The sequence below is a fragment of the Parambassis ranga genome, chromosome 14, assembly GCF_900634625.1.
Source record: "Parambassis ranga chromosome 14, fParRan2.1, whole genome shotgun sequence".
Classification (NCBI taxonomy): domain Eukaryota; kingdom Metazoa; phylum Chordata; class Actinopteri; family Ambassidae; genus Parambassis; species Parambassis ranga.
The window spans coordinates 9,386,841-9,409,915 of record NC_041034.1 but is presented as its reverse complement, the minus strand read 5'-3'; the positions used below and the strand labels follow the sequence as shown (position 1 = coordinate 9,409,915).

At 43.6% G+C, this 23,075-nt stretch overlaps 1 protein-coding gene across 3 annotated transcripts; it reads right to left on the bottom strand.

Moving 5' to 3' along the window:
- Nucleotides 1–2,834: 2,834 nt before the first annotated feature.
- On the bottom strand, nt 2,835–21,755 carry stard13a (StAR related lipid transfer domain containing 13a). 3 transcript variants are annotated; one of them, XM_028421105.1, is made up of 15 exons: nt 21,231–21,330; nt 12,478–13,247; nt 11,470–11,541; nt 10,494–10,575; nt 9,118–9,181; nt 7,537–8,888; nt 7,089–7,259; nt 6,525–6,684; nt 6,235–6,433; nt 5,738–5,951; nt 5,514–5,628; nt 5,057–5,308; nt 4,751–4,968; nt 4,487–4,663; nt 2,835–4,408 (listed from the first exon to the last, which is right to left on the bottom strand). In XM_028421105.1, the coding sequence occupies exons 2-15, from the start codon at nt 12,488–12,490 to the stop codon at nt 4,291–4,293; spliced, it is 3,207 nt and encodes a 1,068-aa protein (XP_028276906.1). In that variant the 5' UTR covers nt 12,491–13,247; nt 21,231–21,330; the 3' UTR covers nt 2,835–4,290. The 3 variants fall into 3 exon arrangements, with proteins under 3 accessions (XP_028276906.1, XP_028276905.1, XP_028276904.1); XM_028421104.1 differs by lacking the exon at nt 12,478–13,247 and having other exon boundaries at nt 21,231–21,755; XM_028421103.1 differs by lacking the exons at nt 12,478–13,247; nt 21,231–21,330 and adding an exon at nt 16,918–17,549.
- Between the last annotated feature and the right edge of the window lie 1,320 nt (nt 21,756–23,075).

Sequence of the window (23,075 nt, the reverse complement as noted above, 5' to 3'; positions counted from 1 at the left end):
TATCAGACACTTAATATTTTTCATTGTACAACAATCTAATCTCAACAATGCTTAACTGACATTTAAAAATGGAAATAAATCACCTATTATAAGCTTGGTGTGGTAGAAGTACTGCACACCACCTTCAAGACTTTTAAACTGCATTAAAACATTATGTTATGTCCTTCACGCTGAGTTTTGAACTAATTCTTTTACAAAGTGAGAGGCAGAGTTTATGATGGTAAGTGATAACAGAAGGATATTAAAACGGTGAGAGAACGACAGTATTGATCAGTGAAATTGCATTCACACCTTGTCCTGTCTCAAACACACAGTTGTTGGAGTGATCCACATTCGTGGTGGCGTTACTTTCTGAGGCTGAAAATCACAATGTGTCTATCACATTTACACAGCAAGATCATTTTTTAATAAACCCCGTGTGTTGGTACTTAGTATAGTTTTACATTTTCACACTATCTTCAGTGGCTGACCACAGCTTCTTTTGCTGCAATGGTCAATATAAGGACTAAACAATAGATGGCAGTATTTGTAACCACAAAAACGTTTTGTTGACGTTATTCCTATTTATACTGTATGCATTTGAAGGTACATACCACATATTAATGAAAGGTTTCTGGGCCCTCGTGTATATGAAAAGTTAGCACCCCATTTCTGAAAATGAGGTATGACATGTAATTTACATTACCCCGTTGACATCATCTTTCCCGATATACATTTTCTTTCCAGCAGAATCTTTCTTTCAGCATCTTAAAGAATCTGGTCAGTGGCACACACTAATGTCTGTTTAATTAATGATTTAATTTCTCTCATTTCTATTCATCCATGATCAAAGCTGATCGAGCTTCTGATGATTATACCTGTTGACAGAAAAGCCTGCTGATTAACCAACAGCTTATTAAGTTGGACAGCCTGATCATACGGAAAGTCAAACAAAGCGCGCCACAACGGACTTGTTAGTATGATGAGTCAGTGTTCTTCAAATTACAGTACTGATAGCCAATGAACTACCAGCTACTTAAGAGAGGCAAAATGAAAGTTGATCATCTCCTGACTACAGGCAGTGGCAGTACCAATGTCACCCGACATGTTTCCCAACATGCGTGTCCTGGACATGTTGGGAAATGTGTAAATAAAATTGGGGTTATTTTAATCCTGCTTCAGTGTTATTTTATTTTTTCTATTCTTTATCCATTACTCCTATTCTATAATACATGCATCTTCTGCATAGGTAACAAAACTGTTAAAATCACTGCAGTTGTAATGAAGACACTGAACAAGATTAAAGTCTCCTGTAATCGTACAAATGCAGTTGCAATGCAGGTGGATGGTGATACAGATTCCATGAAGGAGTGGATGAACCACAAGCTAGCTAACAACATGCAACTGGAAATCAATCCTTGAACATATTCTGCAAGAATATAAACCTTTAGTCTCATTAGGACTGTAGCAGAATTAATCTTCAATCCACGAGCAATGAATATTTTGATCGTGGTAAATAAAAACCTTTTTGTTTCAATGTTTTTGCAGCTAATGTGACAAACTATGAACTAATTTTCAGGTTACATTTGACTACAACATAGCCGCTTACCTTGTCAGATTTAAAATGTATCTTCGTGGCAGGAGATCTGTTGTAGCTGGCTATAGTAGTCTTAGTAGTTGTAGAGGTCGGACAACATGGAGGTTGAACACCTGGAGCGGCTGAGAAGGAGGGAATCCCGCGCCGAAAAGCCACGACAGAAACGCTGCAGAGGTGTCGGTGTTAAGAATGGACGCTGATTGGTCCAGTGGAGGAGGCGGGGCAAATGGTGATTGGGCCAGAGGAGGAGGCGGGGCAAAAGGTGATTGGGCCAGACAGACCAATGGTCACACGTTCTATGACCCAGACTCAACAAATCACACACACCTGTAATTTAATACCTAGTTGTGAAGTCGCTAAATGACGTTACTGCCCCCTTGTGGTGTGGAAAGGTAATTGCCCCAAACACCAAACACCCTCCATTTAAAGGTCACCACCACCTTATAACTGTGGCATGCACTCCCCTTTTCCTCCAGTAGAGGCCACCCTGAAAACCATTTTCTGTGTGAGAGCAGATTTAAGATATGCACCCCTCTGCTTTTTATCTTTAGCATTCAGTCATTTTATTTTACTAGGACCCCCCACCTTTAGTCTTACAACTGTGTGTCTCCAAGAAAAAAAGACATGCCTGGTATAAATTGGATTCATGACAAAATCAATGCTTGCTTCACCTTGTCAGTGAGAATATCATTGCACAGTGTAATTTGCAACATGATGTTCTTCATTTGTCAGCAGCCTGTAGAGCTGAAGTACACCCACAGTGCCGAGGATCATTGACATTCAGGAGCTGTAACTGTGTGTCCTACTTTCTAGATAAAAACCACTGACATGTTTAATGAGGTAGAAGTTGTGTTTCTGTGTCGTCACAAGATTATCAGACTCACAGGAAGGATGGGAGAGCAGTGGCTGCAGTCAGACACCTTCCTCAGCTCAGAGTCCCACTCTAAGCATGCCTAAGTAGGTAAATGTGATTGAGTATTGATCTGAGTATTTGTGGTTTAGTTTCCATCCATTACTTGAAAGGACACAAGGAGAGGAGAGAGGAAAAAGTAATCCAGGAGAACCCCATGATGCCCTGATGACTCTTCATTCAATCAGTTATCTAAAAATATTTTCCATGGCATACTTTCTGAATTCAGACTACAGAGGGGCAACAGCACCCCTCAATGGACACAGAATATATTGCACGGAAAATATTAAATATTTCTTCTTGGCCTCAAAGACCTAAAAACATGCAGAGAAGGTGACAACAATTATGTTGGTTTCAGATTTTTTTATTCTCATTTTTAGAAACAAAGATTCTGTTTTCTGTCAGATATAACCAAGCTGAAGTCACCCTGGTCTCAAATACTAGATTTTGAGCCTCACCACACACAGTCAAGGGCTCACGTCGGGAGTCAGTCACTCTTATGTCTTTTTGTCTCTGTCATACTCTCACACACACACACATATTTCCACACACACGCACTGTTCCCCAGCATCCACGCAGGATTATGGTGGCACTGTTGAGATATTATATCATAGCAACAGCATAGCAACACTGCCTACAGCTAATACAGAAAAAGCCAAGGCGGAGCTGTGGCAGAGCAAGCTTGAGTCTGCTATTGCTTTCTTTGTAGGATGGTGCATGGAAAGTTCACATTTCAGCATATCAATATGATAGGAAGACCCTGAAAATCTAAGACGACCGAAGATCTGCTGGCACAGAAAGCATTGCAGATATTTACACTACAGGCTGTACATGTATTTAAAATGCAGGTACACGGGCACGACCATGCACGCACACACACACGCAAAAATTTCAAACATGCTTCCCAGAAGCAGTGAAATGGTCACATGTCTTAGACATAGTATAACATGACAGCAAAAAAAGCAACGGTGATACCATATACAGAGATATACTGACAATAATAACTTTAAAATGACGTTTCATTCATTTAGATAAGATTAACACTGAAAATAGTGACAGTGAGAACTAAACACAACACAATGTATCCAAAGCACATGGATCGACCCGATGATTGTTTCTCCTTGATGTGATTCAGATCCCTCATGTACTAATTTTTCCTGAAACTGAAGCACTTTTCACAGCACAGCGCTGACATGTATCCATATTGTACTGGACTGTGCATGTTTATTATTGGTAAACACTAAGAGAGGCTTTGCAGAAAGGGCAAAAAAATAACATTCTCTAAAATAATCTGTATGTATATACAAATATATGTAAATAAGAAAACAGTTGGGGTGAGAAATTGTGAGTAGTTCATGTTGTGGAGTCAGGTGATGTCTCATCAGTCCACTTTGACTTATCTGGAAATTTTAATCAATAACCCAGTAATTTAGCATCTACCTCTCGATTTTTGCAAGCTATCAGACTAAAAAATAAGGATTAATAAAGGATAAACCTGACCAATAAATAATGAAAATAATCTGCTTCTGATAAAAGAGCATTCAAAGTAAAATCACTCTGAGCACGTTAGAAAAATCATCATTTATGATATAAATAAATATTGGCACCTGACAAGCATACACTGTCCTTCTGTGTGTGTGTGTGTGAACTCAGTAAAGTGTGGTACAGTAAAGCTTCCTATTATTTAGGACTGTGAAAAGACACTAAAGTCCACTGCCTGGATGATAAATGTCCTGGTTCACTGGTCCTCACTACCAGCTGCTGCGACAGTGTGACACAAGGTAAAGCTTAAACTTCTGGGGTTTTAGATCTTGGCCTCAGGGCTCGTCTGATCTAAAGGGAGAAAAGAGGAGCGGATCCTCTGGGCTTCATTAACACACAGGTGACCGAATGCCTTGTTGTACCATTCTGGGGATCTTCCCCTAAAACAAGAAGAACAACATTAATGATTACAATCAATCAAAACTTCAGTTATAATTACACTTGAAGCTTGCCCACACCTGAAGTCCACTCTGCAGATGTGTGTGAGCCTGGTCCTTCCTGCCCCACAGGGCTCGAGGAGGTAGTGTGACTCCAGCACAACGCCCCTCACTGCTCCCAGACGGGGGCTGTCATCATGTTCGATAGACACACACACCAGCGCACAAGAGCCCTTACAAAGGTCTGTGCGCCATGATCTGAGAGAGAGAGAAAAGCCGCGTGGTCAATGTAAGTTTTCCTTTAGACAAGTAACACAATAAAACATAAAAATGTAGCAGTCATACCTTAGTACCACATAGTCACAGCTAGGTTGAGGTGCCATGTTGCGGCAGGAGTACTGGTACACGTCTGTCTGTTTGTCAAGTGTCTCCAGAATCTTCTCATGCTGCAGTTCAGTCTGCCACAGCGGACGCTCTCTCAGCAGCCGCTGCAGCACCTCAGTGGGAGCTGCTGACACCTCAACAGACACTCGCCACCGCCTCAGAGGGTTTCCATCCCCTACCTGAAACAAAAACATATGTTCAAAATAAAGTATAACAGTCAAATCCAATCAAATTCCACAACAGGCTAGAAATTAAATGATGACCCACCTTTTTAAATGCCAGCTCTGTGTGGTCATTAGTTGGGCGGGACACCCAGCCTTTACTCTTATCTTTGGCCTCTTTCAGAAGGTTCTGGATCAGCCTTTCTAGGTGTGCATGATAGGATCCTTCCTCATCTTCTTCTTCCTCATCTTCATCCACTTCCTCCTCATGTGCCTTGCAGAGCTCCTCCAGAGGGGGCACCATCAGCTCAGCCTCCATGTAGGAGTTACGAGACTGGGTCACCATTTCCTCTGGGATCTGGGGAACAGCCAGAGAATGTAACAACACTTGAAACGACCAGGAATAGACTGGATTTATTTTTTTATGTGTTAGAAGGATCCCACTATCTCAAGCCCACCATTAAGGCGTTAAACTCAAAGGTGCAAAAGTGGCTGTGAATTATAACAGCAGGTAAATCACCAGTTAGCTTCATGCTTGTTAGTGTCATGTATCTGATCCTGACCTGAAATAGACGCTGGCACTCTGTGATCATGTGCGCCAGGCCCTGAGTGGCAGCCAGGTTCTCACTCAGGTCTTTCTGGTCTGGACGGCCTGTAGTGTACTTCCTCTGGATGGACCTTTAAGAATAACATGCAGAACATGTTATAAATCATGTGATCAGTTACATAGAAAAAGAGATCAATACACTAGTAGTCACAGAGAAATGCAGCAGGGTCGTGTGTGCACCTTGGGGACAGTGCCTCGTTCTTCAGTATGCTGAGGTGGAAGAGCGATGGACCCAGACACACAGCCAGGTTCATCGGCGTCATCTGATTCTCCTCCACCAAGGAAGTGACATCACCCAGGAAGCAGAGCAATGTCTGCAGAACTTCTCTGTTTTCATCTGGCATCAACAAAATGGCTGCCCTGACGGCCTGTAACCTCTGCTCCTTTGGGACATCTAAAGAAAAAATATGTGCAGTTCTGTTTATGTGAATTTGTCCTGATATTTTTATTTTTTATTTTGAACATGATTCAACAATAAGTTATTGTAAGTCAGTACGATGGTTATGGTGCTCACTCAAATTATCTCCTTGGCAGGAGCGCTTGGGAAAATGTGAGATCATTTAAAACTCTTAATCAAAGAATAAATTATTATTTTCACTGAGGCTAGAAAAAGTTGAACCCATTTACAGCCACGTCCTCCAAGGCAAATTACTTCATCTGTGACTGCAGCCACTTACACTGGTAAATATGCAGGAAGGTCTCCCCCAGCTTGTTTGTTAGCAGAGGCTCGGGCAAGTCTCTGAAGAACTGTTTGACCATGTCGGCCACGTCATAGGCCGACTGGTCCTCGTAGCTCACGCAGTCTGGGGTCAGCTCACACTGCTGCCTCAGAGCCTGAATACGAGACTTAACGCCGGACTTGCGGAACAGTCCCACCTGAGGAGAAGGTGCGTTATGGTTAAAAATCTGAAACAACCAGCATTAGCAGTGTGGGAGGAACAGACTCTTGTTAAAGCTGTTTTCTAACCTGGTCCAGACAGTGAGTCCTGAGGTGGCTGAGGGCCTGTTGTAAACACAGAGGGAGTGGAAAACCACAGCGCTGGACATGGATGATGAGGGGAACACCAAACACACTCTTCTCTTTGTAGTCTGGCACCTTCATGCGCTTCATAAACTTGGGCACAGACCTGGGAGCGATAGACAGAAAACAATTAGGGAAGTGTGTGGGAGAAAGAGCGGTCTGTGCTTTCATTATCTTGCTCCTCTCATGTAGATGCTGGTCAACAGGGTTTTCCTCCTGGGCATAATAAAAATGAACAGAACTGGCTGCTAACAACACAAGGCTATGCTTGTGTTTGCGGGTCATGGAGACTGATGGCGTGTGGTGAGTGGCTGAGAATCTAAACCCAGTTTTTGTTCAAGACTGGCGCAAGCACAAACCCACTGATGTCGGGGGTTTTTAAAACATGCATAAAGGTGTTGATTGTGCATACGGTCCTGCTGTTTCAAAGACGTAAGGCGGCCCACTTCAAAGGCTCACACACATGATGGAATTAAACAGGATCATATTAAATATCATTTATGTCCTCACCATGTCCAGCCATGTTTGTTAGACATTGAGTATTTCTCCATGATGGCGGTGAGACGGAGCAGAGAAAACTTCTGCAGCAGGCTCAGCTGGCCTGCTGATTGGCTACTGATCTGCAAAGAAGATGCCGGCTGGTTGAGATGATCAGAAGTTCTGAAACTGGGCCATCGTAGACTGGGATAGGAAAAAAAAATACCCGTCAACAATGAGAAAGAGTGATTCAGATGTAAATATACAGTAAATATATAAATAAAATATACAATAATAGCACTGTGTGTCTGACTGCTTGTGTTGTACATTGTTGGCCTTTGGTCGGTTCTGAGCTCTCAGCTCTGACTGTGGTGTGTGCAGTGTTATAATAACCAATAAAAATTAAGGCCAAAACTATAAAAACAAGACTCAAGTTGTAATAAACCATAATTATGCTTTAAATGCCTGAACAGCTACTCACCGTGGTCTTGTTAGGGAGGCACCGACTCCAGAGTCCCGCCTCTCCCGACTGGTCCCTGTCGAATCCGTGTCATTTAAGGAAACTCCATCTCTCTCACCTTCGCTGGGAGTGGTCCTGCCCTCCCCTTCTTCCTCACCCTCGCCCTCTCCAGTGTCCCCCTCCCCGGTGTCCCCCTCTGGCAGCACACTGCGGCTCCAGTGGTCCACTATTTGCTGCAAACCGCTGACGTGTTGGATAATGTCATCCAGGTGAGGGAACAGGTTGTCTTCTTTCTCTAAGTCCAGCAGATCCCCTGTGCTGGCATACAGGTGGGAGCCAGGCACGTTGTCATAAACACTCACCCTGCTGCCGCGTGGAGCTCCAGGACAGGGTGGTTTAGACAAAGGTTTACCAGACCAAGGCTCACCCAGACCATTGTCAGGTGGAGAGGTTTGTGCATGTATCTGGGGGCCATTGTTCCTGTCACTGGGGGAAGGCGCCAGGCTTTCTATGGACAGAGCTTTTGGAAAGGTGCCTGGTTTATGGTCTTTGGGGATGTGAATAAGGAGGTTTTCATATGAGTGAAACTGGTTTCTGCCAAACTGGCTCTGGCCTTCAGTCCTCTTACCCTGAGAAGGCAGCTCCATATCTTCCAGATACATGCTGCTTCTCTTGCTGGCAGTGCGGGGCTTTGTACACACAGGCTGCTTCACACTGGGCACCACCATCTCAGTGGTTTCAGTGGTCCCAGTGCTGGGGCTCACACTCAATGTGGACTGGTCTTTAGAATCCCTGGTAGGGGAAACAGAGGAAGCATCACCATCAGTTTGGTGGTTATATTTAGGGCTGTATTCTAATTGGCTAATGGGAGTACAGTTGAGCATCTGCAGTGCCTGAGGCTCCTCCCCCTGTAACACCGGTCCACTGATTACCAGTGGCGGCCTGCGATTTGAACTTTTCCGCCTTGTCGACGGCCCCCACGTGCGCATTATTTCCATTCGGCGCAAAAACTCTTTGGCTTTACTCCGCCCTCCATGGCGGCTGCTCTTGATTGGCAGGGAATTGTAGTGTGGAAGCTCCCTTGGCGGTTGATAGGAAGCAGATAGGGACGCCATAGATATAGAGTCTGGCATGGCGGAGGCTGAGTCTTCGCTGTGGAGCGAGGAGATTTCTGTGATCTCCTGCTCGCTCAGGTCTGTCAGCACGCTCTCACTGCTCACTGTGCTGTGCAGACCCTCCCCCTGACCTGTTGGGCTGCTGTCATTGGTGCTGTCCAACAGGAAGTCCTGAAGGCGAGACCAGCGCCGGCTGCTCCACTCGAACGTCCACCTTTTGCTAATAGCCAGTGGGTCATCTTCATCAGAGTCATCACCCTATGGGAGGAAGAAAGACAAAAAGGTTATGTTTGTAAGAAGAACAGTCATCTGTTTTGTACTTTGAGTCATTTGAGGATTTATTTTAAGAAAAGAGGATTTGTTTTAAGTAAAAAAAAAGACATCCAGAGTAATTTATGGACAGATGGACAGAAACAGCTATGAAGAGGTCACAGTTTGTTTGACAAATGTTCTTGTGAATGATTAGCAAAGAAAAGTTTGAACTTACTTTCTTCTTCGGGTGGCTGACATCCAGTTTCATGGAGGCACACTTGTTCAGTGTATTTAGACGTCTGCAACACACACACACATACACACACAGACAGACAGTCACATGCTAAAGCTAAAAGCAGATGACTGAATATGTTGTGTCAGTTGTATATTTCTTTCCTTATCATCTCTTCCCTCTACCTCCCTCCTTTCCTCCTGAGTCTGATCAGTTACTTTTAGACCGCTTCATCGTCTCCTTCTGTTCGCACTCATCTCTTCTTCCACTTTCTCCACCCTCTCTTACTTGGACACTCCACTCCACTGGAACTGATCCTCACTCTTGAGGAAAGCATCTCCCCACCCATGAGCTCCTCCCTTTCCACTTTTCCTTCCTCCTCCCTTCATCTGCCACTCGTTCCTTGGGTAAAGAAAGTATGCTTATACAACTACTGTCTCCACCTTGTGCATTCTGCAGCTCGGGGGTGTGCAGAGCAGCTTGTTAACGTGGGGGTGTCTGTGTGGTTGGCTTTCAAGATAGGATCATTAAAAACATGTTTTAGGGCTCATGGCTTTGCCATTTGAAGGTTTTCAGCCACTAAAACACAGCAGGAAATCCTCTTGTGTTTACTGTTCACTTTCTTTGTACTCATACAAATAGGCAGATAAAAATGGCTTGTTGCAGCATATGAGGCACAACAATACCACTGCAAGCATGAGTGTATAATTTAAAATTAACTCACAGGGAGTGTGTTTTATAGCTCTTGAGGCAGTTTACAGGGGGCCTGATGTGTATTCCCTGACAATGTAGCTGTCAGGAATCACTAACGGTATAATTACTACTCCTCCCCTACCATATACAGATGGTGAGGAGGGGGTGAAGAGCAAAGAAAGACAAAAATGTAAGAGGAGGTGAAATATGCCGGAACACTTCAATGAGATAGAAACAGGAGATGTGAGAAAGAAGGATCATAGAGGTATGCAAAGAGACTTAAAACACACTCAAAGCCATCTGCTGGGATGTACTAGCATCCCCTCATTCCTTCCCCCCTTTTACCCCCACTTCTATTTCGCCCCCTGAGGGTCTCTCCTCTTTGAATGGGAGATCAGAGTGTGGCAGAAGGGAGGGGAGGTGACCAGATCAAAGCCTGGGTGTCTGGGCAGGAGTCATGGATGGGGAGTTCATTAAAGGTTGGGGTCAGACATCTAATGAGTAGCGGTTAGTGCCACACCGCAGGGACAAGTCAGGAGTACTGAAGAGGGAGGAAGAGGAGGAGTGAAGTAGAAAAGTGATCTGTGATTTCCCTGGTGTTGAATGTGAAATGAAGATATGTGTGTGCACCAATGAGTGTGTAAGTGTAGAGCACGTGGATGTGTTCGTCTACAATGGTGACGTACCGACACAGAGGCTCCACCAGGTCCCGGTCCAAAAAGTCATGGTCCCTTTTCACAGAGGAAATATCAATTGGAAACTGGGAATCTGAAAAAAAATGACAGAGAGAAAGAAGAAAATGAGTTTTGTGAGTTAATGACTGACAGATGACAGGAGACAGCAGCTTCCTCTGCCGGTTAACTGTTAATGAAGTCCGTGAAGTCTCTCACAGCTGCTGCTGCCTGTGTTAGCATTTGTCATTTGAAGTTTTGTGAACACACACCCAAAATAGCTTCCCAGTCCCAACACAATGCCAAAGCTAAAATGACTCAAGTGTTTTATTTTGGTCATTTCTCTGTGTGTGGTGGCATCATGTGCAGCCACAGCCGCCCGGCATCCATAACCCGACATTACTGGAGCTCACAGCATTTCTAAGAGAAGCTGTGTGTGTGCAGCTAAAGAAGGACTGCTGGATTTTAAGAGCTACTTCTTAGATTACTGGGGCAATTTCCTGTTTGTGCTTGAACTGTATGAGACCCGGTGATCATCACATGAATAAACGCCTGTAGGTTTTCCAGATAGGTGGGTGGAGATGGAGGTCAGGGTGGTTGGATAGAATCGAATAAAAAAAGAAAAAGAAACAGAGTAAGAGTAATTTACAGGGAAAAAGTGTGGCGGGCAAGTTAAAAGGTGGAAGGAAGAAGAGAGAAAAAGAAGCTATGAGAGTCCCAGCAGTGATAACAAGGCCTTTCCCATGACCCCTCCCTCTGGACAGGAACTGATGCCTGGAAATAGAACGCAGTGGCCCAGAAGATGAGGATATGATGACAAAGAGATGGCAGAAAAAAGAGAGAAGAGAAAGAGACAGAGAGAGAGAGAGATGATGGAAACATAAGGCAGAGAGGGAGACAACTAAACACAAGGAGAGATTTGAAGGAGGTCTTTGTGTGAAAGAAGGCAGCTGGAAGTTGGCTACTCTTTGCATTTGTGTGTGTGTGTTACCTTCATAGAGCTGGGCGTATTGTGGAAATCCCGCTGCTCTGAGCCAATCACAAGCCTCCTTAGCCTCAATCTCTGTGAAAAGAAAAAAAACACATCAACGCATTGATCATACAAATAAATATTCTGTGGAGGAAAATCCCCAAATTATCAAATAGTTTTAGTTGAGTCCAAAAATATCAGCTAAACACAAATAAATAACTCCAAAAACAGAAACATCACACATCCTTCTTTGAGGAGCTCAGAGAATTTATTTCTCCTCTGGGAGTTCACAGGAATGATGAGAACCTTATATTATATGATATTATTATTATAATAATGCAAACGTTACCCTCAGATACACCAGCAGTCAGAGATTAGCTGTTACTGCACAACTGCAACACATGGCACCACACCCCATTAGGTGCTGCTGACAGCACCAGGAGACGTTTTACAGGCATTTTGTTTTACTACTTTTTTCCGCTAGCATATGTATCGCACACACTGCTACAGTGGCAGTTCTAAAATGTGCATGCGTGAAAGTGTGTGTGTGTGTGTTTTATGAGAGCTCACTTAAATTAAACCACTCTGCAGCCACTATTTGTGCTGACAAAGGTACATGTGACGGAACATTAATTACACCCACACACACACACACAAAACCAGCAACAATAGAATGACAAGCATTAAAATTAATTTAAATTTCCACACGCTGTCACTATAATCTTTATCAAGGCTTCACTCATCCACTGTCACTTGTCTCAGCTGTCATTTAGAGGTGGTGGTGCTGAATAGAAAAGACACCACAGAACCACAGAGGACAAAGTTCAGCAGTGCAATAAAAAGCCTCCGTCTTCACCATCAGAGATGCGAACGGTCAGAGGAAATGATCCTGTCACCACAATCCAGCAATTACATCCCTCGTCCAACATTCTCAGCATAACTCCTCACTCCAAATCACATATAAAGCAAAGCAAATGGTACATCATGAAAAATATGTTTCACTGTGAATAGAGCAGAGAGAAAACTTACTCGAAGCCCTCATGGTGCCGGCGATGACATGTCTCTATTTCTTTGCTCAGACTGAAGGTTCCTCTCCATCCTGCGGTACATCCATTCTGCTACTTTGCAGCTTTCCATCAACGCTTCTGTACTTACTTCTTCTTCTTCCTTCTCGCTGCCTTTCCAGCCCTTCTGTTTACAACTCTGCCTCCCTCTTCCAGCCTGCCCCATGCAGGTTTTCTCTTCCCTCTAATTTTCTCCTCTCTCACACTTTCATCTTTCCTGGGATCCACATACAATATCTCTCTATGTTTTACTGCTCCGTCTCTCTGTTACACTGACTCTTTTCTTCTTAACACAATTGTTTAGTTTCTTACAAAATCTGCTTCACACCTACCACTCTCTATTCTCTGCATCTATTCCTCTTACAATCTCAATACATTACCCTTCATCCCGTTGCCTCCTCTCACTGATCCCCCTTCATCCTTCCTCTGGTTCCAACAAAACCTTCATCTTCATCATTACCATACCCCATCACATCCATGGAGGAGAAATTTCAGCTACCGTTTGCATCAGCTAAAGGACCCGCGAGGTCGCAGGAACACAGCCCGTGGACACTAACCTCACATGTCAACTGGAAACCTACTGGCTCCTTAACAAGGAGACTCTGACCTCGGCTGTTATCTACTGGTTACACCACACCAGCAGTCCAGATGTTGCCCCTAGTGAGTCAGAGAATGCAGAAAGGATGAGGCGCTCAGACAGCTGGGGTGGGGAGGGCGGCTGAGATGGACAGACCCCTGTGGGAAAACCGCAGGAAGGAAGATATACCACACCAGACGTTTTATTTACTGGATGTAACATTTTAAGAATGATTCATCCTTTTTATAGAAGGCTAAAAAAATGCATGGGGTGCGTTTTTTACCTTTGACTGTAGATGAGCTCTTTTTGAATGTAAAGAGGCAAAACTTCTGTCTCCTCTCCTACACTAACATGATGTGTGTGTGCCGGTGAACTCGTTTAGATGACACATCATATGGAGATAGATGAAAAGTGATCACTATCATGAAAGGTAGCATATATGTACTTCATTGCACTCAATATTTATTTAGTTGGCTGTATAGAAAATGATGCATAGTAGATAGTAGTGATAGTAGTGTCCAGTTTGTGTTTTTCATTCAAAAAGTGAGATACACTGATAAACTCATAGTCCACTTCACAGGGTTGGTATAGGGGGTTTGGGGTGATACAATAAATAATGCCAACACCTGTCTTTGGGCTGTAAAAGTGTGGCTGTAACAGCTGTTTCATGTGCACAAGCAAAACTTTTGTAGCACAATATTTAAGATAAATACAAAATCTCCCATTATAATTTTAGCTGCTAAGGTTGAGTGCTTCATCTGGTTGTTGACTCCTCCACCTGGCACACAATTACACTCAGTAGCACATGGTACTTAAATCGACAAACTGCACATACATAAAAAAGGTAATTTAATCTCTGTTGTTTCAAGCCATAGCTTAAAAAAAGCACAAAAGAGCTTGTTTGTGTAACTGGCAATGCGCCTCTTTGTTTGTGCTTACAGACAAAGCAGCAAAGCTGCTGCCAGTGTGGGAACAAAGAGCTACTATTCATCTGTGCAGAATTTAATCAAGAGATTAATTAGTACACAAACATGTTATTAGTAGGCCACCAAACAGCCCAACACGCACAGTCAGACAAAGCTAATCCAAACTGCCCACCGCGCTTTTCCCTCAGTCTATTCCACATCCCTGAATTCCTGCTGCGGATAATCCATGACAACAGGTGGCGAGCTGCTGGAACTGCAGCCGAGAAGGTAGACAGATGCATGAGTGTGTGTTGGCATGTGAATTTAAGCTTCCATGTGTGGGACAAAGGGGTTCTAAGGTGGTTCCTTACATAACAAGGGTGCCAGCAATATTACATAATACACACAATGCAGGCCCCCTGAAGTTTACATTTTCTTCTCTTTCCTCTACTTTTCATTTCCTGCCTTTTATCCATGACGGCAGCAACCTGCACTTTCATAGTGCATTTTCTTGCTGTTATGTCTGCCTACTTGTACAGAGTCTCAAGGGCCCTGAAGTGCCTCGCATGACATCATTTCCTGCCCTGAATTTCCCATGAGCGGCATGTGAGCTAAGAACAGCAGCAGGAAGTTGCTGGGTTGAACATATAAGTGGGATAATTGTTGGCGAGAATGAGAAGCAAGAGGGAAAAGACCTAAAGAGCATATGTAACAATGACATTTTAAACACTCTTCATTAAAAGAGGACAAAGTCAACCTGATAACTGTAGATGGATCAACAGCACACATACAGGACGAAGAAAAACACACACAAACACACAGGATGTCTGGAAAGCAGCCACATTCCCACATATGCTAAATCACTTAGTCCTTCATGTTTAAAGGTCAAACAAAAGCAGTGAAGAAGACAGAGGAGGAGTGATGGCAGAGAGGAAGGAAGGGAGGGACCCTGAGGAGGAAGATGTCTGCTGGGTCTCGTGTGGTGCATCTGCGATGATGTCGAGCTCACAGGAATGTTACTGTAAAAAAGAATCAATACTGGCATGAAACCCGCGCAGGTTGAGGCACACAGCCTCGACAGGACCCAACAGGACTGCAGAGTTTAGACAGACAGTGGCTATACAATATGGCAGAAACACAGGGACTGCTGGATACAAGTAGTGGGCGTTATGTAAACATGCTGGATTACTAGAATGACACAAGAAGACTGAAGGTCATCAAGTTGTTGCACTTTTCTCCAGCAGAGGGCGTAAAAGAAACATTTTAGAAGCAATGCATTTAAATCAAGTTCTTCTATGGCTATGGATAGATACGGGTGATGAAAGGTGTTTGCACATTTCCGTTTAAATCATTTACTGTCATCAAGCTACATAAATTAGCATGGGGAGTTTTTGCAGGGGTTTACTTAACCTACACAGATGCTGTGAGTCCTACATTATGTATCTCACAGTTACCATATTTGAGCTGAAACACACACATATATATATAAATATATATATGTGTGTGTGTAGTCATTTGAGTCATTGCTACTAAAAAAAAAAATCTACTTAAATTTTGTTATTACAACCTGTTTATAAGCTATTCACATTTCAAAATGTACTCAGAAATTAAATTAAATTGAATTAAAATCAGCTGCGGTTAAAGTTTCTTTTTATTTGTTTTCTTTAAAAAAAATCCTCCTCCCATATACAAGTCCTCTGTGATGTTAGCATCACCCACCATTCACATGAAGCTAACTCATTTCATAGGTTGTGCTCTGTTGTCACAACCACATTTGTGGCTGGATTTTATCCAACAAATCAGACAACAACTCAAACAGGCGTGAAAGTGAGAAAGACAACAATCATGATAACACTCATCAAGCATGGCCACACAAGTTCAGACCGATATCTGAATGAAATTTTACACCCAGAGTTCAGCATGAATCAATATTAGTGTGTATTGTTTTTTTTTAGGAAATATTTAGCCATGGCTATTACTGTCATACATATCATGGATCATGGCATGATATGTGACAAGATAGGATCAGATTCAGATGTCAGTTAGTTCAGGTCACAGAGTTCTCTCTATTTTTTTTTAGGCTGTCTCACTCGAAGCAGCTGCTGAGAACTGGAATGCAACAAGGGAGTGTGTGTGTGCAAGTGTGCTTTTGTGTTTAGTGGAGTGTCAGAGGAGAAAAGTGTGTTTTAGTGTGAGGAGCAAACGTCACTCTATCATCCAGCACAGGCATAGACTTGCTTCTCCATCTACATTCCTGTCATTTCTCTCTTTGCTCACCTTCAAACATGATTTGAGCAAAATACATCATCACACGGGCAGGGTAACACCTAACGCAAGACTTGACACATTTCTGTTCCCTCTATGATGCATCATACCAAAAAAAGTATACACATTACAAACTCCCTGAACAACAATGTACTTATTAGCTCATCCTCTGCAGTGATCCCTAATAATAGTGGCTATGCTATGACAATATTGTTCCATTGAATGCTGTGTTTACTCCCTGGGAAATATGCATCATGTGACAGGAAGTTGGGGAAGTAACCAGTTGGGTAGGTGGAACACAGACAAAAACAATAACACTACAGCCCTCTAGGGTTTGTTATGACTTCTTTCAGATTTATGAAAGGCATCTTTGGAGAAGAAGTGCCTCCATATGTCCAACTGAGTACATCCAGAGAGAAGTATTTGTAATTTGTGGCCACATTCACAGCCTTCCTTACCATGTTTTAAAATCGACACAATTATCTGTACTCGTGTTCTTCTCTGTTCTTAAATGAACAGAACAGACGAGGAGTTCTTCCACAGGAGAAAAGTAAGCAAGAAAAGAGACGGACCGGTAACCCATTCAGGCTCTATTGCCTCTTCGAAACAAAATTACAAGCAATCACATTTAGAATTTCATTTTTCTCACTGTATCTACCTTGCACCAGCCTTCGCAGCAGCTGCTGGCGGGCGATGATGCGTGACAGGCGCAGAGCGGAGCGCCGCCGAGGGGTGTCTCCTAGCCTCAGGTAGTACTCCTGCCCATCAGAGGTCATGGCCTCCAGACAACTGCCCTCGCAGGTGCTGTCACAGTCACTCTCACTTTGATCCACACTGTCCATAATGTCATTGACTTCCATGTCTGTAAGGTCAGCACTGTCCATGCTGTCCTCAGCGCAGGTAGTGTCAGCATTCTCATCCCTCACATCATCCACACAGTCAGCAATGGTAAGCCCCACAGAGTGTGTAAATACTCCAGTAACTATACCACTGGTAACATCCTCGTCTTTGGAACTTTCTGTTGCATTTGCACTGTCCATACAGTCCACATCGTCCTTTACTGTCTCTCCACCCCCTGCAGAATTTGCTCTGTCTGCACCTTCACTGTGTGCTGATGTAGCCACACTGTCCTCAGTCAATGCAGCATCAACATGATCCATAACGGTCACACTGCTGTCTACAGTCGCCATAACAGAACAGTGAATCTTTGTTAACCTCTGTGCCTTCTTCAGCCTCTCTCTCTCTCTGATGAGCTGTTGTGAGAGCTCTTCTTATGAATTCCTGTCTCTAACATGCCCTCACTGGAAGCCAAATCATCCCGCCCACCTCACTCCTCCCTCAAGCTCACCACAAACACACATCACACCACCTGACTCAGATGACAGACCTTGTTCTCTCTCTACACAAACATACACACACACACTGCTCAGCTGAGATTGAGATGGGAGGAAGACAAACTCACAAGTTGTTGCTTCCACAAGGTCTTTCCTTTGGTCACATGACCAGCAGCCAATGGCCTGGGCACTTAGGGACCGCTGGCCCGCTTCCTGAACCTTTACCAAAGAAACTATTTGGTACATGCCTCAGGCTATTGTTGATATGTGTGTATATGAGAAAGAGAGGGAAAAGGGCATATTTCGGTGGGAAGATGTGATCAGCGTGGGGATGGGCTTGGAACAACAACAGCCACATCCTGGGAAGGGGCAAAACAATAGAGAGTATGAGGGTGTGTGAGACTGCGCTAAGGAATGTATGTAGGAGCAATGCTATTGTTTCTAATGCTGAGTAGGATCATAATGCCATTGAGAAATGTGCTCTGAATCTGAAGTTTATACCACATGACAGCTACCATAACTGACCCAGCATATGTTCATCACCTACATACCCTCCCTGTCAGGCTCCTCAGATAACAGATCTGTAATGTATGTCAGTGGTAGTAAGCAATGATATGTGTGACTGGAAGTTGCCATACAGTGACCAAGTTATTGGATAAAAGTATGGAATGCAGTGAGAGGAGAAAGGAGGAGGGAAGTCGTACTTTGACCCAGTTTTGCAGAATAGTGATTTAGCAGGTCTTGAGGATATAGGCGGCCACTTGAATTCATTTTCAGGAGGTAATAGGCAGGGGGTAAAGAGCTGGACGGGGGCGCACGTGAAAAGTAGGTCATAGCAAAGTCAATTTCAGGTCAGCAGTCGCACAACACACACACACTGCAGAGGAGCATTACCCCGCAGCTTCTTAGTCTGCAGGTTGTTTTTAGTCTCTCTGAAATCTTAGAAATGTGCATGAAGAAGCAGTCAAACAAAGTCAGTGAAGCTATCACACATTAAATCTGGGATTTGATTTGATTACAGTGCCCTCTTGAGGAAATCTGGGACACAACTTCCAACTGCAAAAAGAGTAAAAGAATATAAACCAAAAAATAAAAAAAAACACAGGGCTAAGCTACCCATTTGATTCAGGGTGCAGCAGGCTGGAATAGTAATGTTCCAGCGAGCTAAAGTGTAACTGGAGTGGCAAAGGGCAGGGCTGTAGTAAGCAGCCAGTAATATAATATCCATCATTCTCTCTCAGTTACAGCAGCCCAACACTAGAGGATTAACAGGCTGAAGAAGAGACTGAATTTCTTTTTGCATGTGCAGAAATCATTCACGTCATATTTATTTATGACTCAACTTTTGCTTCTCATTGCAGGATATAAAACGTAAATTCATTAGTCAACGTCAGCACAGCAGCACGTGAGACTTTACTGTATCCTTAGTTCTTACTCTGCATCATTGTGGCCATTAATTTTGCAAGTAACCCTCCCATTCTCAACTAATGACGAGGTGTTCATGGTGTACAACAACATGTTGTGTGTCAAAGTAATGTCAACATGAATACAAGGAGAGGAGAAGAGCTTCCCTGCAGAAAAAACTCTAGAGCATCACACTGCCTCCATCTCTGCCCCAAGGAAACAAAACACATGCAGCCAGCCGTCCACATGATGAAAAAGGGAATCAACAACCCAGGCCACGCTCACATGTTCAGTGGACACATTTTTTGTTGTTGAATATGGGCAATATGTCACTGTGCAGCTCCATATGTAAAAATACACCAGAAAATACTCTGATCCAGTCCTCACTTTTTGACTCTTGTCCAAGTTATACCATTTAAGAACGCCACAGATGCCATTGAAACAGAACATTTATTTACTTCACCTGTTTTTAGCTTTAAAAAGAACAAAGGTACATAAGGTGAGCATGAAGATTTTTTGATTCAGAGGACTTCAGTGTGAACATTTAAGGCTCCATGACCTCAGAAGAGACAAAGATCTGAGAGTAAACTTATGATAAATATCAAAACTATCTTAAAATATATGTTATAATAAATGTACATCTCCTAATCTAATGTAAAACACAAGCAGCAGCATCCTTTCTGAAGATGTATAGGAAGAAGTGCTTCAACTAACAAAGACCTTTGTGAGGATTTATTGTGTAGTAGCTGATTGTCTTTATGCACTCTATAGGCCATGGATAGTCAAATTAAACAGCAGGAAGTGAGGCAGTATACAGTAATGTCCAGCTGGAGTGAGATCAGGAGTCCTGATAGAGCTTTATGTTTGGGTAAATCTCTTTATCTGCATCTGTTGTCCAACAACCTCCCCCCAAACACTCACAATTGAGACCCACAAATCCCTCATGCACAGGAAGACCCTACCCCCACCACTAAACCCAAAAATCTGTGGAATTACAACTAAATCCAGGTGTTATTATGTACTGACACAAACACACAGATGATTGAATGGAACCGTAAACACAACATTTTAACAAACAGCTAGGAACACTGCTTTAAAATATTTCTGCTGTCCGAACTTAAAACACGTTCAAAACGTCTAACGGACAAGGACTCTGACAACATGCCACTGCCCTGACTAATTCATAGAGTGGAAAATGCACCGCTGAACACCAGCATAACTGGAAGGCCAGATGTGCACATTTTAAGGATTCCCCATCTCCAAATCTGATCCAGACAGATGTGAACTGTGTGCCTCTGAGCTGATGGGTTAAGCAGCATGGTTGAGGGAGGGGCTGTGTGGGGTTTGGGGAGCTTTTGGGATGGATGGGGTGAAAAATAAAAGGGGAAGAGGATTACTGGGACAGCAGGTGTTCTCTGATGCCCTGTTTGACTTATATGTTCCTGTGTGTTACTCATCATCTGTATCCTTCATGCAAAAAAACAAAGATCATTGACTGGTCCCTTTTGCCTGTTATGCAGGTCATCTATCACTGCTGCGCACTTGAACACCTGACAGGCACATATCTGTGGTGGTGAATGTGGGAATGTTCATCGTTTAATTTGCTTAAGAGGCGCACATTTCGGTAATTACATTAAACTGAGGAGACAGCTGCAGCTCTCTCTCTCTCTCTCTCTCTCTCCTCCACTTTTTCCTGCCTCTCTGATGCACAGTTGAGGGAGACGTCTAAACTGGGTGCGCATCAGGCCCCTGTATACACTCTGACCCCCCTAAACTTGGTGGGTTGTGGTGCATTAGGCCCCATCCAAAATATTAGAATAGGCTGCATCAAGAAAATGAAGACAAGTGAAGCTATGTTCAGTTTAGAACAACAAATGCTGAATGACTGGCATCTGAAGCCCCCGCTGCACTCCTGTCCGCAGCACATGCCTGCGCTGTTTTGAGCACTAAATTTGACAATGACCTTCCCAAAATATCAGGCTCGCTGCGCATGACGCTACAGTCATAGGGGGCTATATGCAGATCACAGGCAGAAGATAAAACTTTTGCCCTTTTTTTAAAAAAATAAATTAGTAAAATGTGGGAAAATAATGATCTTAAATTGCGGGAAATATTGAAATATTCACCAAGAAATCAGTTTGAGTTTGGTGCTTTCAGGCAGCAGTGTGTTGCCACACAGCCTATAAGTATATACTGCAGTCCACATATTGAAAGACATTGTTGGCGCTCTGACCTGCTAACCGTCTCTCCCGGACATTTCTCCACAGCAGATCCCAAGCTTTGGACGTGGAGTCCCGCAGCTGCTCACTGATCGACCGCCGCAGCTGTAGCTTGGCAGACTTTCGCTGGGTTGTCATTGCGGTGCCGCCGGACGCATATTCCTCCCGCCGAGTAAAACCGGCGCTCGGTCACCAACACTGAGATTATTCTTCTCTCCAGTCTCCAGTTTATTCCACACACTGCCCCGGCTGGGATACAGCGCGCCCCGGCTTCTGCGTCTAGATAGCTGCCGCAATAGTCGTCACCGCTCCACCTGGTAACACTGCTCCTCTCCGCGCTGCGTCACCTTCCTGCACCAGCGGAGGCGGATGAGGTCCTACCCGCAAAAGATACTCTGATTTAACTGATCCAGCATTTCTGCCCTCCGCTGCCCCCCGTCTGACTCACACAGCACTTTATAGGGCGAAGGTGCAGAAATGTTTCAACATAACTTCTGCATGTGAAGCTCTGACAAGGCGAGCCAGATGTGAGAGGCGGCTTCCCCCTCCCCAAGTGTAAGACCCAGTCTCTCTCTCTCTCTCTCTCTCTCCCTCTCTCTCTCACACACACACACAAACCTTCTCCCACCCACTCACCCAAACAAGGATCTCTTTCAATCCCCCTGATACATACTAATAACACGTACCACGCATACATGCACACAACTTGTAACTGACTTGGAAAACCTTTGTTCAGTATAAATAATCCGACTGTATAGGGCAGCTGTACAAGCGGTTGGGTTTCATTAGTGCCTTAAGTGATAATCTTTACCCTTTTTCCCCTCACAGATATTCTTAAAATTAAATAAATTGATAAAAATGCATTACTCTAATAATAAAGCTGAAAAAAACGTTCTAAAAATGTATATTTGACCCCCATTCTCTGATATAATCTGGTTACAAGTTGTTCTCTTTGAAGTCATATGCATGGTTAGAGACCAAGTGTGATCATAACACAGCAAATATAAGAAGCTGCATTTAATGAAAATATGAAAAATCGTGTGTCTTTTAAACTAAGAAAAACACAGCACTATACAGATGGCTGTCTGTGGCACATTTTGAGTGCTTCTGTGGAGTTTTCCTTCCTAGTAAGTGTAAGTGTTACTCTTGCTTGAGGTAATAAAGGTAATAAATGCTCCACTCAGAAGTAAAAGTGCTCAACCCTCCGAGCCTTCTCTCTGAGAGAGCCACATTCAGCCCTCTGACAGGTTGAGAGTTTTGGGCATTTCTTTCTGAGCTCCGAGTTGTTCCCGTGTTATTCCAGGAATGCCAGACGTAGTGATCAGACCGGCCGGGATGCTTTTCAGCTGCCGTCTGCCTGACAACATCGGATGTCCTGTTAGAGGTGTTGAGTTGCAGGTCAGCATGGATCCATGAGCAGGAGACCTGATTCGACATTTCGGCATGCCGAAGCATGCTCGCCATCCCAAGTCCTCAGCAGAATCCTGATGTTATGTGGACACCAAACACCATTGTATTGGTACACACGGCTGTCATATATATAAACGCTGCATATTCAGTTTAGGTTTTTATTTTCACCTAAAAATGACTTGTTCTCCATCAAACATACTGTAAATTTTGTCTGGGCTTCTTGGTCCAACTGTCCACAGCCTAGTTTATGATGACAGTATAGCTGCAGAGTCCCTCAGTAATTTATGTGCTTGTGCTTTACTGCTGAGGCCAGGTTAAGACATGTGACTGACACTGGTGATGAGAGGGAAAGTGAATAGCTCAAAAGGTGGCGGAACGAAAGCAGGAAGAAAATATGGGAGACAAAAAAGACGAGCCAACTGACAAGACCACCAACACAGTTAAATCTG

Coding starts and splice junctions, on each gene's coding strand:
- stard13a (XM_028421103.1), bottom strand. CDS start 17,449: ATGGCGACTGTAGACAGCAGTGTGACCGTTATGGATCATGTTGATGCT. Junction 10,576..11,469: donor ATACGCCCAGCTCTATGAAG/GTAACACACACA, acceptor ATTTTTTTTCAG/ATTCCCAGTTTCCAATTGAT. Junction 8,889..9,117: donor TCAGCCACCCGAAGAAGAAA/GTAAGTTCAAAC, acceptor TTCCTCCCATAG/GGTGATGACTCTGATGAAGA.